The 16,564-nt window shown below is 51.6% G+C and overlaps 1 protein-coding gene across 1 annotated transcript in view; it reads right to left on the reverse strand.

Annotated features, from left to right (window-relative positions):
- Positions 1-2,424: 2,424 nt before the first annotated feature.
- CACNG2 (calcium voltage-gated channel auxiliary subunit gamma 2) overlaps positions 2,425-16,564 on the reverse strand; it is a 109,925-nt gene continuing 95,785 nt past the window's right edge. Inside the window, exons 3-4 of the mRNA XM_019713436.2 lie at positions 7,480-7,620; positions 2,425-6,428 (exon numbers count right to left, since the gene is read on the reverse strand). Of these exons, the coding sequence (XP_019568995.1) occupies positions 5,893-6,428; positions 7,480-7,620 (677 nt within the window). The 3' untranslated portion in view covers positions 2,425-5,892. The remainder of the gene's footprint in view (positions 6,429-7,479; positions 7,621-16,564) is intronic.

Consider the following 16,564-nt stretch of genomic DNA (forward strand, 5'->3'; position numbering starts at 1 on the left):
CTACACCCCTCCCCCTGGGGGTAGGCCGCAGCCCTCTTCTAGACCTCTCTCTGATGTCTGCTACTTTAGAATTTCTGCCCAAAGGGTCCTGAGCCAGATTCCAGGGCTGGCTACCTCTGTCTCGAGGTTGGACTGGCCCAAGGGTAGCCAAGGAGTGGCTATTTCCAGCGGCTGGCTGGAACCTGGATGGGCACCCCGTTTGTGGGAGAGACCCTGCACATGCTGAGTGAATCTGGATGTGGGAGGAAAGAAGGGCTCGACTGTGGGCTGGGAGCCAAGGTCAAGGGCCGGGGTGGGCGTGGCCCAGGCTGCCCTGTGGGGTGCAGAATTCAGAGGCAGTTCAGAATTCTAAATTCAAACCTGCTCTTTCAGGTCCTCATGAAGATTTATCTGTCAGAATAGAAGGGTAGAGCATTATTGTAAAGTTCAGTAGTTTGATTTTCAGATGTGAAATATTTCGATTTATGGTCTGTGGGCCTCTACTTGTATTCTTGCCCAGGGACCTGTAAATGTTAGGGGTGAGGCAGGAGGAAGAGACGCTTGTGTGGCCCCTGGGAACTTGGCCTGCACTGAGCAGAGTTCTGATTGTTGGCCAGTTCTAGAGCGGAGTTTTCTGGGATCCCAGCATGCGGGGCTGCCTCGTAGGTCTGTGTGGCTCAGGTTTCTGCATGCGTCTCCTTTCTCTTGAGCCCCAAGGAGAGCTGCACATGACAGAGCTTCCTCCCCTGAATGTTACACAGTCTCTTCCCTCCCAGAGACCCCACTTCTCTTCATGGAGCTCAAGAGGAAGCCCTGTCTGTGTCAGGACCAGGGCGTGACTTTTGGGTTTCTCCCTTATCCCCAGCGGTGTGTTTCTAAGGGGCCTGCATGCTCCCCATAGATCACGCTTCTGGCTCTCCCAATGAAAATATTAAAATACCTCGGCCAGTGCATCCCAGCCACGGTAATGAATGGCACTTCCATGCTTCTTTTTGTCTGTGATGACAGATGTCAGAAGGACATGATGAAGCTTTCGCTTCTTTTAGAGCAATGTGTCATCATGTTTTCAGTTCAAACAAGCATTGGTCCGCTTTCCCTTTTCCTGTTTGTCATGGCATCGGTTGTGAGTCTATACTGACCTTCGGAGTCAAGGAGAATAAATTCAGTGAGGGTGGTGATGGGAGGGTGGGCACAGGAGGAGCATTTTACAGTTTACCAACAGATGAGTACTTTGCTGTTTGCTTTTGAAATCTTGATTTGATTTTGAAATACCTTCCTTCCCCCCATCCTAGGCAGATGACAGTTTTTTAAAGTTCAAATGGACTAAATGAAATGCATTTTAAGTGCATTTTGGGAGGCACGGACAGCCCCCCTTCAAGTAGCTGCCCCTAGTAGTTTGACCCGACCAGCGCTGCACAATGAGGGTCTAGCGCTTTAGTTGCCTTCAAATGGGGCCTTTCTTCACTGTCAAGGGTCAGATCTTCCTGTTAGCATCCTGTTAGGGGCTGAATGTTTGTGCCCTCCCCCCAGTATATATGTTAAAGCCCTAACCCCAATGTGATGGTATTTGGAGGTGGGATCTTTGGGACGTAATTGAGTTAAATGAGGCCGTGAGGGTGGGGCGCCCATGATGGGATCAGTGTCCTTGTAAGAAGAGAAAGAAAGCCCAGGACGCTTTCTCTCTCTGCATCGTGAGGACCCAGGCAGCAGGTGGCTATCTGTAAGCCAGGCAGAGACTTGTCACCGGAAACCGAGTCAGCCGACACCTTGATCTTGGACTTCCCAGGTTCCAGAACCCTGAGATAAATGTCTGCTGTGTAAGCCCCCCAGGCTGTGGTATTTCGTTATAGCAGCCCAGGCAGACTAGAATACATCCCATCTTGCCTGTCCCATTTCTTCAAGTCAAGAGTCCCAGGACCCTTTCCAGGACCATCCTCATTTGTTTCCCTGTCCATGGCCCCTCCCAAGGAGCACCCCTGACCAGGGAGTCCATTCCAGGCTGTGCACTTTCATGGGCTAACTTGAAACCCTGGAGTATCATTGGGTTTTTGAGTAGGGCTGGTTTATTCTAAGACAGAAGCCTCAAGGACATCATCCTCATGGTCTTCAAATATCTAAAGGACTGTTGTGCTGAAAAGGGAAGGGATCCATTCAGTGTCGCTGCTCCAAAGGAAGAGTGGATTGAAATTCACGGTAGAGGAGACTTTCAGAATGAGCGCTGCCCAGCATGGGCTGGGGCTGCCTATGGAGAGGGTGAGCCCCCTGTCCCTAGAGGTGTGCAAGTATCAGGAATGTTTATGAGAGGACTCACGACCTGAGGAGTGGGGCCGCTCTAAAGTATGGTTTCTAAGCCTCCCCTCCCCCAACTCTGAGACTCTGTGGCTTTGCAGTTGTTTAAAATGGGATGCCCGGAGTTGGGAAAGCAATTAAAGAAATCCACTGAAGTGAGGACCAAGCTATAAAAAAAATCTTTATTTCATGTACCAGGATTTTTTTCTTTTTTTTTCTTTTTTTAGTTTTCTGCTTTTTAAAATTTTTTTCTGTTAACAGTCTGAAAAAAAAAAAAAAAGGACCCACCAAGAAAATAAAATGGAGTTTGGTTTCTTGAACTGGTTTGAGCTGGACATGAGCAATCATCCACCCTGGCAAGCAGTGCCCTTGCCGCCCTTATCCTGGCTCCTTCCCTCCGGGCCCCCAGCCCTTTCTCAGCCACGCTGGTTTCGCCCACACCCAGATGGGCTTCTTCAAGAGGCCCCGGCCCCAGGCCCCACGGCCTGGAAAAAAGCGCTGATTGCCATCCCAAACACTCTGCCAGAACTCAGAGAATTGGCATCAGTTCTTCTCCTCAGACAGCGACTGCTTGTTTGCTGTTTTCTTGGGGCCTCCCCCTTCTCTCAGGTTTGGAATCTGGTGGGGTGACAGGCGAGGTTGGAGTCGGGGAGGGAGAGATGGTGCTTTTTTGCCCAGACTGAGGAAGGTTGCCACTACCCCTGGCACTGGGTACCCCCTCCAGCCCCGTGGCCTCCTGGGAATTTCTGGGCCCTCGCACAGATGTTCCACCTTGTGACTCATGCTGACTTTAGGGTGCCAGCTGCTGCTGAGCTGAGTACAGAGCTTCCCTTTTCCAGACAAAAGGTGGGAAGGGCAGCTGGGAGTGTGCAAACCCCCAAAGCATTGCTGGCCACTTCCCCTACTCCCCAGAGCTCCAATGAAGAAACTTCAGGCCAGGCCAGTATCAAAAAGCAGCAAACCAAGACGTGCTGATGGGGGCAGGGGGCGGGGGGGCTCACTTCAGTGGGGTGACTGGCAGGCTGGGCTAAAATTCAAGCTTTGGAAGGAAAGCTGTTGGGTCTCTCAGTCTGAACTGGCCCTTGTCCCTCTGAGGAGAAAGGGGAGCGACGTGGATGTCCCAGACGTTATTCTGGGGTGTAAGTTGAACTTTTGAGGCTGGCCCTCATCCGGGGACCAAACTTTGTAAAGCTCTGCTCTCCATCCCCTCGGCCTTAACGGCCTTCAGCAAACCTCGGAGGGGCCTCTTGTTCTCTGACCTCCCCCAACAACAGCCGGGGAAACCTGGCGGCTGATAGCTTCTCTCAAGGAAGCCACCTTCCCTCTCTGTACCTGGGTATGGCATTAAAGAAAGGGGACACAAAATGAAGAGTGGCTTTGGGGACCTCTGGTGCCTTTTCCCTCTCTGTCTGAATGGCAGGCTACGTTTGCTCACGTGTGTAATTTTTGCTTTGACATTGGATGTAGGGGCGGGGGTTGGGAGCACAGTGAGGAGGCATATGGGGTGTGTGTGTGTGTCTGAATGGCTGACTGGTGATGATTTGGAAATGCTCTCAATGTCTGGGGGCTGGATGGCAGCTATTTTGGTCATCCCTGGCATCTTCGTCTGGGCAGGTGGCAGATCTTAAGTCATAGACGCCAAGAATAAGAATGGGCCTTTGGAGCTCATCGGGGTCAGTCCACATGCTTACACAGGGAGAAACTGAGGCCTGCAGAGGCCACACAGTAAGGGATTCCAGAACTCCAAGCTGGATTCTAGACTGGTGCTCTTTCCATGCATGCAAGCATGGTGTGCGTGTGTGTGGAGGGAGGGCACGCGTGAGCAGAAAGGCCGATATGGAGCTGTTGTTGTCCATGGCTTTGGAGGGCATGAGTCCGGCTTTTATGAACCCTGCCTCTGGCTGTGTATGGGGGTGGAAGGGCTTAGATGGCACGTGTATCGCTGTGAGTGACTCTGTGTGTGTGTGTGTGTGTGTGTGTGTGTGTGTGTGTGTGTGAGACTGGGGTGTGCGATTTCCTTCCTGAAGACTGGATTCTCCACCCTGACTCTCGTCCACGGTAGCAGCACCTTCCCGGTGTAAGGAAGAGATCTTCCGTCACAGAAACTCCCTGCAGCTCCCTAGGGCCTTTTCTTCTCTCCCTCCTGCTTTAAGCCCAGCTCTAATCTCTCACAACAGTATTTTTTTTTTAAATGGATTTGTATATTTGTGTTCTGTTTTCTCTTTACAAGTTCCCTGCTAAATTTTAAGTTCCCCACCCCACCCCATTTTTTGTTTTCACAGTTTAAAGCTGGAAAAGAATTAAAAGAAAAATACTATCTGATTTTCTTGCAAGTAAATCCGCTTATTATATATTTACATTTATTTATAGTCTGTGGTTTTTTTATTAAAAAAAAAATCACCACTTGTTTTTCCTTTTTCTTTTGTAAAAAGAAACCTTTTTGCAATGTCATTGTTGGACTGTTGAGCCCCAAGGGGGCTTCAGCGAGTCCAAGGACCCCCAAAGGGTCAGTGAGCCCCCTTCCCAGGGGGTTGGGGACCTAAGAGTCTGGGGGTCCACCATCGCCCCAGGGTCATTGGGTGGCCCTGAGGTGAGGGGTGAGGAGGGAGAGCTGCTTTATATCCCCCGGGGGGTGGGATCTCCTGCCCCCAAGGACAGGAGCTTGGGGTGGTGTCCCCAAGAAGCTCACCCTGAGGATTCCGGGGTTTCTGGGCATCTCGGCAAGCCACCGGCAGCCATCCCCTCTCCTTCCTTTCCCTCAAGGCCTAGGAAGTCATCACAGTGGGTTAAGGACCATTAAGGACTGGGAACCTGGGGGCTCGACGAGCCCCAAGTGCACCCCCTCCAGGCACCTTTCGGACAGGAGGGACCAAGAACTCTTGGGTCACCTGGAGGCCTACAGTAGCCCCATCGATACTGGGTGGAGCCGGCTCGCAAGCCAGGAGCTTGCCCAGCGTTCCTGGGGCACCCATCAGAGGCTCCAGGGACCTGGCAGTGACCGAGGCTCACCTGGCCCTGGGCCCTGAGTCTCCACCCCCCACTCAGCCAGGGAGGCAGAGCCCGCTTGGGGTGACAGGGAACAGAAAAGTAACTCTCCCGAGTTCAAAACAAAAGCAAGTAACATAAACCCCTGATCAATGCAAAGAACATCCCTCTTCCTTTCTGCTCCTTCTCAGTTTTTTGCTTTAATGTTATCTTGGTTCCCTTTTATTTTTTCATTTAAATTGGTTTTTATTAAATGTTAAAATAATGGTACATGGGAAATCATGCATTTTCTTTTAGATTTATTTTCTATTTTTAATTTTTTATCCTCTCTTGCTTTTTTTAAAGTTTGTTTTTCCTTCCCTCGTTTATTTATTTTTTTCACATTTCCTGTTGTTTGGCTTCTTTGTTCCTCTTATATTTTGTTCTTTTTTTTTTTTTTTTTGAATTTACTTATATTTTTCTTTTTTTTTTTTCTTTTTTTCTTTTTTTTTTTTTGCTTTTGGAAGGATTTTCCCCCGTGGATGATTTGGTTTTCCCCACCCTCCCCCCACCCCCCGGCCCACCCCGCGCGCGGGCCGCACCCCCACTCCGGGCTCTGCCTGGGAGCTGGCAGGCGGCGCTGGCGAGGCCCCCACAGCTTCAGACGGGGGTGGTCCGGCGGTTGGCTGTGTTGGAGTGGAGAGAGTCTTTGTTCTCCTTCTGGATACAGTTGTGAACTTGGAGGAAGCTGTTATCCCTGTCGGAGTTGTAGGTGGCGGTGGGCGTGGTGGCGGCCTTCAGGGGGTCCCTGCTGAGGGTGTACATGGAGATCTCCGTGGACGGCAGGGTGTTGAAGCCCTTGAGGCCCACGGGGGAGGCGTCCCTGGAGTGTGAGGGCTCAGTGGAGCGGGAGCTGGAGCGGCTGCGGCGCTGGTAGCGGTAGCGGTAGCTGGGGATGCGGGTGATGGCGGAGGCCTGGAGGTAGTCCGTGGCGCGGGCCGTGGCCCGCAGCTGTTTGTGCCGGTCGATAAACATGTGCACGGCCAGCACCCCGACCATCTCGGCAATGATGAAGGACAGGGCCCCGAAGTAGAAGGACCAGCCGTACGAGTAACTATTCTTTTTGGAGTCGCTCTTGGAGGGGTCTCCGGCATTGGCAGATATATACACTATGATGCCAATGATGTTACTCAGACCTGCGGGCACAGGGTGGGCACGGGGCAGAACCAGGGAGACGGGCGTTAATTCCCGAGCAGGGTGCCGGCACTGGGCGGGATTAAAGGGCAGGGACAGCTGGATGGGACGTCCCTGGTCCAGTGGGTGCAGAGGGAAGTTGGCAAGCATCACCTTAATATTTTATCATCCATTTGAAGAGAACCACAAAGGGAAGAGCTAGTGGACACAGATATGGAAGAGGCGAGAGAAGAGAGAGGCATTCTACAACGTACTGAGTAGTAATAATAATAATAATAATAATAGATATTGTTTATTGAGCATGTACCACCTGCCTTCACTGCTGAGTGCTTTTCAAGGGGTTTGCGATTGAGGAAGAAATGGATCACTGAGCTCCAAATGGGTCACGCTGCTCAAGGCTGGCTGCACAGGGATTTGAAGCTGGGGTGGCAGGGGGTTAGGACTGGCTCCTGGAGCCAGGTTGCCCAGATTCAAAGCCTTTCTGAGTTTCCAGATCTGTGCAATGGGATAATGATAGGACTTGCTCCTGTAGGGCCATGGAAAGGCTTAAGTGAGTTAATACATGTGGAAACTGTTAGAGTCTGGGACGTGCTAAGTGCTACTTACACATCAGTCATTCTTATTAAATGGCCCACGCTACAGCCCATGTTCTTTTCCCAGCATTGGAAGCAAGTGGGACTTGTCATATAACTGGGCTGAGAAATGTGGTTTTGGGTACCTGCCTGCTCCCACCGGAGAGCAGTGAGGATAGGCCCAGTACCCTGAGCAGGACCTGGGATTTGGGCCCTTTTCCTACGAGGTGGGAGGAGGATAGACCATGGAGCTAAGGAACGGGGTCTGGGATGTTTCTGGAGGACTCTGGGGGGCTCAGCTGGGAGCCCCAGGCCTCCCTGCAGCCTTCCCTGAAGTACGTCCTGTCCCAAGGCCCGGAGATTCTTTTCCTCCCTCCCCTCCTCTCTCTGCCAGGTCCTCCCAGCCCCGGGGCACCCGAACCTCGGACTTGTCCCCACTGGCAGGCCTGGGCTCTGGCTGGCACAGCGCTGTGGCCATTACCTGCGGACACGAAGAAGATGCCGGCACTCAGGATGATGTTGTGTCGAGTCTTGTAGAACTCGCTGGCTGCGATGCAGAGTCCACCCATGAAAAGCAGAATCACACTCAGGATCGGGAAGATGCTCGAGGCCCTCACGGCCCCTGCAGAACATGGAGGGTCAGGGAGAGAGAGAGAACAGGCCTGTGAGATGGCAGGATGCAGGAGGGAGGGAAAAGGGTAGCACCCAGGAGTGGGGGTTTTATGGACATAGGACCAGTGTCGAGGTTGCTTAGCAATACTAGGGAGGAGGGAGAGACAGCAAGCCACTGCCCAGCTCACAGCCCTTCAAGGGCTCATCTCAGCCTAAAGGACTAAATCCAGGGCCTCGGGAGGCCCACAAGGCCCTCCGTCCACCTCCAGCCTCAACTCCTGTGTTCCCTCTTGTCAAGCCACAGCCAACTTCCCACGTCATGTTATTGCACGCTTGTGCCTATGACATTCTGAGCTTTTTCACTACAATGTTTTTCCTGCTCTATTTTACTCTGCAAACTTCTGTTCATCCCTCAAAACCCAACTCAAAGTCCCCTTGTCTGTGAAACCTTCAGTGACTTCCTTAGGCAAAGTTTTCAGCTTCTTCCTCTGCTCTTTGGGGTACTTGGGGCACATTGAGAGGCAGTGTGTTATAGTGGTTAGAGACCCACTGGATTTGAATCTGGCTTTAGCATTTATTAGCTATGTAAGTCTGGGTAAATTATCTCATCTCCCTGTGCCTCAATTTCCTCATCTGTAAAACGGGGATGGTAATAGTGCTTGCCTTCGAAGACTGTTATAAGGATTAAGTAAATTGATTCTGCTCGTGCACTTAGATATGTCTCTGAGTGCATATGGCAAATATTTGATAAATGACAGTATCCAGGTGAACATACGTGGGGCAAATGCAAGCTGGGGTGAAAGGATGAAGGCCTTGGTCGGAGACACCTGGGTTACTTGACATTCTTATCACCTTCTCCTCTGCAGGCAGGCAGAGGCCTGCCTTCTCCCCAGACCTGCGTGGATGTTCTCTCCCTGCCAGTCATTTCTAAGGTAAGGCGCTATGTCCTCAGCCTGACGCCCCAGCCCACACACCCCTGCACACGCATACAGGCATGCACACTCAGAGCTACCTGAATTCTCATCTTCATAAGCACACGGGGATGGTGAGTTTATTAAAGATCCGGGAGAGAGATCATGTTTGTTAAGTAGCCACTCTGATCTTGAGTGGGTACTTAACATAAACATTATATAATTTAATCCTCAGAATAGCCCATTCAGGGTGTGTTTTTTAGCTCCAATTTACAGATGAGAAAACAAGTTCAGAGAGGTGAAGTAACTTGCCCAATGCCACCCAGCTTGTGAGTCAAAATGGGGATTTTGGAGTTAGTTCAAATCCTGGCTTTTTCACTTACTATCTGTGTGACCTTGGGCAAGAGTCTTTACTTCTCTGAGCCTCAGTTTCCCCACCCTATAAAGTGAGAAGAGCAGTAGTCATATCCAGCTTACAGGAATGTCGTAAGGCCCTGCTGCTGAAAGGGCAGTCTGAGCACAGGCATCACGGGTACCATGGGGGGAGCTTGACAGAAATGCAGATTCTCAGGCCCCACCCTGGACCTACCTACTGAATTGGAATGCGCATTTTAACGAGATCCTCATAATAAGATTTGTATGTGCACGAAAGTTTGAGAAGCGCTATTGTAAGGATTAAATAGTGTAAAATCTGTATTGTTTCTGATGCTGGAAGGAACACAGTAAAAGATAACAATTTTTTAAAATTTCTGATGTCCCTCCCCCTTCCGTCCAGACACAACTTCCCCATGAATTGTCCTGACTTCCCACTGAGGCTGGTGTGGTCTTACTACTAAAATCTATCACAAGAAGCAGAAAATATCTGGTTTATTCAATGGGCAGATACTTACTGACCTATGAGTAAGCATATGCAACTGCATAATACCTACTAATACTCACAGAGCTCTTCCTATGTGCTCGGCTCTGTTCTAACCATTTTAAACCTCATACCAACCCCATGAAACCACAGGCCTTGGCTGTAAGGAGATTACAAATACCTAAAGCAGGTGTTGGCAAACTTTTTCTGTAAAGGGACAGATAATAAGTATTTCTGGCTTTGCTGGCCATATGGTCTCTGTTGCAACTACTCAACTTTGCCATGGCAGCATGAAAACAGCCATAGACAATGTGTAAAGATATGGATATGATTGTGTTCTAATAAAACTTTATCTATAGAAACAGTTGGTGGGCCGGATTTGGCCCGCTAGTTACATTTTGGCCACCCCTGGCTGAGAGCATAATACACTGCACTGGGAAAAGCCTGCATGGTCTGGAGCATGGAGATGCATTGTTCTTGACAACTGGGAGTCCTGTGAATAAATACAGAGTGCCAATCACGGTGCCAGGTTCTAGGCTGGGCCTGAAAGACAAGGAATGCACAAACAGTCCTGGCCCATGACCTTATAGGGCCTCCGTTCTCATGAAGAAGGTATATGTCATGAGATAATAATGCAAATAAATGTATAATTATTAACCAGGATAGTGTGACGACAGAAAGGTACCCATGGGACACCGTGAAGGTGTGTGACAGGCTGACGTTCACTGAGAGCTTGCTGTGTGCTGGGACTATTCTAAGCACTGCGCAGATTCGTACTCGTTAGTTCCTATTACAACCCTATGAAGTAGGTACTTTCATGACTCCCGTCATACACAGGTTAAAGCTGAGGCACAGAGAAGTGAAGCCGTTTGTCTAAGGTCACCCAGCGAGGAGATGGAGGAGCTGGGTTTGTGAACCCATGTAGTCTGACTCTAGGCTCTGTGTGCCTAAGCAGTGCACTCTTCTGCTTTCGGGGGTGTGCTCGTGGGGGTGGGGACGGTGGGAGGTTGACAGACCCAGGCCCAGTACCCACACTCTGCCTCGCTCTCCATGGCACCCGAGCGTGTGCTTTCTCATCTCTGAGCCCAGGTCTGCTCTCTGCCGGGGCTGGATTAGATGATCTCTAAGGTCCCACCATCTCTGATGGTCCTGTGTCCCCCAAGACCTCCCAGGGCCCACACAGCCAGGCCAGGCCGCTGTCATCCATATTTCCTATGCCAGTGGTGGCCTTTAATCCAAATATTCGTCATAATCAGGTACAGGAGGGCGATTTGCTGGGCCTGGTGTTAAGCTCTTTATGCCTGTTATCCCATTTGGGATTTGATCCATTCTAACAGGATAGAATCACGGATGCGCTGGGGTGGGAGGGGCTTCTAAGCTCTTGGGCGTTGTTTCCTCTCGCCTCCTTCCACGCTGTGCGGGATAGGGCAGCCGGCGACCGACCGTGAAAGGGGATGGGCTGCAACAAATGCATGTGGAAGCTCACGTGTGTGGGAGAGAGTGTGCAAGAGTGTGTGGGGAGAGAGGAGAGAGAAGGAAGAGAGAGAGAGAGAGAAGGAAAGAGAAAAAGAAGAGAGAAGGAGAGTAGCGGAGGGGGCAAAGGAGGGAGGGAGAGAGAGAGTGAGTTATTGGAGAAAGAGAGAAAGACCTCAGAGAGAAGAAGAGGGGAGGAAAGAGGATGGATGAGGGGCAGGGAGAGAAGTCCGGAGTGGTGGCTGGGAGCATAGGCTCCAGAAGCGGACCGTCTGGGGTCCCATCCTGGCCCTCCCACCCCACCTTTCTCATCTGTGTAATGGGGACACCAACAGTACCTACCTTTTAGGGTTGTTGTGAAGATGGATGAAGATAATGTATAAGGCGTCAGACCTGACACAGACATGGTCAGGTGTCCAGCGCATGTCGGCTACATATAATGACACATGAAAGGAACTTGGAAGCCCAGTGAGCTTCCTTTGGGAATGCCATTTGTGCCGGTGCCAGATGCTTTCCCAGTTCCTGTTGTCTCGGGTTGGTGATCAGCTGCAGGAGCTCAGGAGAGAGATGGCCTGAGCGTGTCCCACCCGCCATGTTGCCCGCCCTCCCTGCCTCAGTTGCCTCCTCTGCCGCAGGGAGATGCTCAGACCCCAGCTCACAGGGCTGTGATGGGGAGTCACTAGTGAGCACATCTGAAGCAATCAGAACAGTGCCGGGTACCCGATAAGCCTGGGAAATGTTAGTTCTCTCCATAGCAGCGTACGTTGTTGCTGTGTCTCCTGGGCCTGTGCTGACCTCGGCTGGTGTTTGTTAAGTGCAGGTTGTGACTCATGACTAGGTCGTGAAGTCAGCACAGCGGCTGCAACCGGCCGTTAAACAAACGAGCCAGGACGGAATGGAAACTGTCGGCATGTGCAGTGTGCGCGAAGGGCAGGCACTGTTTTGTGAAACTTCCCAGGTCTCCTTCCCGGGAAGGACCTTCCTGCCCACCCTACTGAAAACCGAAGCCCTCTCTGCCTTCCCTGCTAAGTCTCTCTCCTTTGCATTTGTCGCTGTGTGACATACGCAGCAATAATGGCTAATGCCAGCCAAGTGCTTGCTACACGCAGCCTAATACTGACTCACTTCAGCCTCATTACAACCCTGGGAAGGTACCAATGACCATTGTCCCCAGTGCGAGGAATCCAAGGCCTAGGGAGTGGCAGAACTGGATTTGAATCCAGGCAGTGTGCGCGAAAGCCTGCTGTTATGTTCTCCTGCCTCCTATGGTGCCCAAGTTCAGTAAATTGACCCCCGAATAACCCTCATGCTGGTCCTCCCTGCCTTGGCTACTTTCCACCTCCCCTCCCTTCTAGGTGTCCATTCCTGGTTTGTAGCTGCCCTGGGAACGTTCCTCCTGTTTGGGTGGCCAGTGACTCTCTGGCAAGGTGTCAACTCCTAGTTCAAGTGTCTCATGGTGGGGGTCGGGGGGTAGGGGACAGGCCCTACCAAGAGCCCTTCCTCCCTCCCCTTTTGTTTACATCTGGCTCTGGAAAAGAGTGATTGACGTGCTAAGGCCATGTTACTGCTGCTCTGGTGTGTGCGTGTGTGTGTGTGTGTGTGAACACACATGCACCTGTGTGTGTGCAAGTGCACGTGTGACCGCTGGGCACCAGCCCTCCCCTCCCCCAGGATGGAGTGTGTCAGGGCAGGGCAGCAGCTGACCCTGGGCCCGGCACCCCCAGCCTCACGCTGTGACTGTGGCGTGAGTGGGGAAGCCCCACCTCCCCCTGCAGCCCGGGGCTACTGATGGCTGCAGTACTGTGGATTTTGGGGTCTAGCACACTGTAAGTGCTTGATACATGACTGTGGAAGGGAACGAATTTCGTCTGATTTCCTTCCCCTGCTCTAAAGTACATTGGGCTACCTGGGAAATACCAGCTCCCATCTCCTGGACATCACACACACACACCCCCGCACACACAGAGACCCACATGCACACAAGCAGACATGTGCACACACACAGGTGAGGCTACACTCAGACAGACACTTGGATATATGGATACGCAGTCACTGAAAGACATAGAACACAGCACGGACTCGCCCTCGTACACAAAGACAGACACGCAGATACAATGACAGTCCCACGAAGTCACCCCAGGGTCACCACCGCCTTTGTTCTTTACCACGCTCCTCAAGCTTAGTAAGGAGCAGTGAGGACAGGGAGGCACTGCAGCAGATACATCCGATGGCCCCACAGAGCAGGGTGGGAAATACAGTTCCGGTCGTCAGTGGTTCCTGGGTAAGCATGTGAGAGTGAGGGCCACACTAGCCACAGCTTCGTGGGCCCAGATGTGGGGAGATCCAGGGTGACGACCAGGGCCTATTAGAGCTGCTCACCCCTGTCACTAGGGAGCTCCTGGACTCGTTCAGGAGAAGCTGTGGAAGTCCTTAAATATTCCTAGGGATTGGGGAGTAAGAGCATGTATCCATCCATCCATCCATCCATCCATCCATCCATCCATCCATCCCATCAGATGTTAACTGGGCGCCTGCCTTCTGCCAGGCCCTCTAAGAGGTGCTGGCCGGGCTGGAAGCTTGGCCTACTGGCTTGAGAGCAAGTGAGCCCTACCTTCTTTGTCACCCCAGGAGATGAGCTCTGCACTTCTGTGCATCCAAGCCCATCAGGCATTTCTCTCTCCTCCTCTCTGTTCTAGATCCTCAGTCTAGCTGCTGTATCAAGGATGGCAGGAGTTAGCCAGGCCACCGCTCTGCCCTCCCTCCGCAGCCTCCTTTCCTGGGGCCTCCTCATCTTCCGGGACTCTAAACCATTAGTCCTTTCATTAGAGCAGAGATTTGGTCTGTTTTGTTCACGCTTCAATCTTCAGCCCCTAGAACAGTGCTTGGCACATAGTACAGGCCCTATAAATACGTGTGGAAGGAATAAATAGGTGCATGTGAATTACCCGGGGTGGGGGTGGGTGGGAAGATATATATATAATCTCCATATATATGTAGCCATATATATATAGCCAAAAAATGTATATGCATTTTAAGAAAAGAAAAAACTGTATTAAAATTGTAATACTCAATATATACCGAAAACAAAAGATGAATACAAGTCACATTTGACTTCTGCAGTTACAAGAGGTGCTCAGAGTGGTTACCATCAGCGTCCAGATACTTCTGATTATGGCAAACTACTGCTTGAGCAACGCTGACCAAAGTGTCCACTTATATACATTTTTCTGGCGCCCTGCACAAAAGTGGAGGAAGACAGGAGGCCTGGGGCAGGAGCAAGGAAAAGTGGGTATTTCAGACCCTTGGCTAACTAACTATATCACCTTTGTTCTCACAATGCTACTATTTGGTAAGCGATTTTCATTCTTACAGAGGGGGAGACTCAGTTCTAAGAGGCGAAGGCACGAGGCAGATTGGGCACTGAGCTGTCACTTGAACTCAGGTCTGCTGGATACCAGAAAGGACCCACACTCCCTGGGTAGCTCAGATCTCTTCCTGCCTCCTGAGTACTAAGGGCCCCAAAGACCCAAGGAAAAGACACTCCGAGGGTTCCTTGGCAGCCGTGGCCCTGCCTGGCAAGGCCTGTGTGAACCCTTACACACGTTCAGGCCTCTGTCCATTCCAGAAGTGTGTGGCCCTGTGCCAGGCTCTGTGCTGGGCACTGGGGAGTCAGAGTTGGTTCAGAATAGATCCTACCCTTATGGCGAGCAGAGTCTGGTGGACTGTTCTCCCTGACCGTGGTCTTTCTGGAGCCCCCTCACCCCCACCAGCCGTCCCCCCTCCCGAGTCTGAGGCAGACTGAGTGTGAACAGTCAGAGCCAGAGATGCTTGGGCCGGGCACACAGGGTTCTGGTGTCTCCTTGCTGAACCCCTTTCTACCTTCCTGGACCCCCCCATCCCTGAGACCCTGCCCCTCCTAACCGTCCCACTGCCTTCCTGCCCAGTCACCTGGCCACTCCGGTTCTGTCAGCTCTGCCTCCAAGACAGCAGCATGTCACCCTCACTCGCATAGGTACACCTGATCCTGCCACCATCGCCTCTCCCTGGGACGACTGCAGCAGCCCCACCCACCTCCCTGCCTTCAGTTATTATCCTTTTAGGATCCCCCGCCTCCCCTACAGCAGCCAGAATTGACCTTCCAAAGCAGCGTCCCTGCTCATGGTTCCCATCACACTTGGAATGAGTTCTGCTTTCTTCCCAACAGGACAGGCTCCTCTGCTGTCTCTCCAGCCTCATGCTGGAGGACGCCCTCCATTCATGCACTGGGATCTGATCCGCAAACATACAGCCTGTTCCTGCCTTCATAAGGCCTTTGCTCTCGCTGTTCCCCCTCAGGTCCCTGCTTCCCCTAATTCCCTTTCTTCCTTTAGAGAAGCGGTCCTGACCACCTGTGTAGGGAACACCCCTCCCTGCCCTCTGCCCGCCCCCACCCTCTCCACTCTTCACCCCTTCGCAGCAGTCTGAAACTATCCAGGGAATGTTTGTGCGCTTGCTTGTTGCTTGTTTCCTCCACTGGAATGTAACCTTCACACGGGCCCCAACCTTCTTTGGATCCCCCATACCGACAACAGTACGCTGCACATAGTGAGTGCTTAGTGAGTGTCTCAGGAGTGAGTGAACGCATGAATGAATGAATGCGTCTAGAGTCCAAGTCTCAGCTTTGGTGCCACCTTCTAGAGAAGGTGGGGGGGCCACCTTCTGGAATGACCTCCTCCAGTCTGGGTTAGGGGCCAGGCTCCCTTGTACCTCACACTTCCTTCTATCCGTGCCTGTGTCATGGCATACACCTCCCGTTCAAAGGTCTCTCTCCAGACAGCCAGCCTCAGACACAAGGGCTGCTGCCCTGCCTCTCGCAGCCTCCCCTGCCGCAGCAGCACCGTGCCCTAAGTTTAATAGACCTGAACTGGGAGCTGACACAGGCTCCACCCACTCCCCTGCAGCTCTGGCCAATCGTCTGGGCCCTAGTTCTGCCCACCTGCAGGCAAGCCCCGCCCACCTAACTAGGCAGAAGCCCCGCTCGCCTAACTGGGACAGAGGGTCCTTCCAGAAGAATGATCCTTGTCTTCTCGCTTCTCTAGCTGACCAGGTTGAAGCTTAATAGAGAATGGTAGTAACTCACACCTTCCAGCTTTAAAAAATTGCCTTTATTGTCTAGCCCAAGATTAGCATATCGGGTCAGCAAACTATGCCAAATGTGGCCTGCTGCCTGTTTTTGTAAATAAGTTTCTTTGGAGCACAGCAACACTCATTTGCTTCCATACTGTCTACGCTGCTTTTGCGCTACAAGGTCAGAGCTGGGTCGTTGGGACAGAGACTGTATGGCCTCGAGGCCTAAAACTTTTACTGTCCGTCTCTTTACAGAAGTTTGCTGACGCCTATTATAGATGCTCAAAAAAATTGTTGGATTAAGTCAACTCAAATCAGCCCCTCGGATCCTGCACTGCTACCGTAATATATGTTCAAGTCTTTTGTCAGGGACACCAAAATGAACCTAACACTCTAAGCTCTTCTCTCTCTAAGAAAAAGGAAGTGGAGGCCTAGAGTAGGTAGGAATAGCCACTGAAGGGTCCTGTATTCTTCCTTTGTTTAACAAACAGCATTGATTGAGCATCTACTATATCCCAGGAGCTCTTCTAAGCACAGTAAAGAATGAGATAGTTCTTGTCCGGCGCTGGCGTCTAGCTGAGAAATGATGACACCCTCACTGTGCTCCA

Source organism: Rhinolophus sinicus, linkage group LG02, assembly GCF_036562045.2.
Source record: "Rhinolophus sinicus isolate RSC01 linkage group LG02, ASM3656204v1, whole genome shotgun sequence".
Taxonomy (NCBI): Eukaryota; Metazoa; Chordata; class Mammalia; order Chiroptera; family Rhinolophidae; genus Rhinolophus; species Rhinolophus sinicus.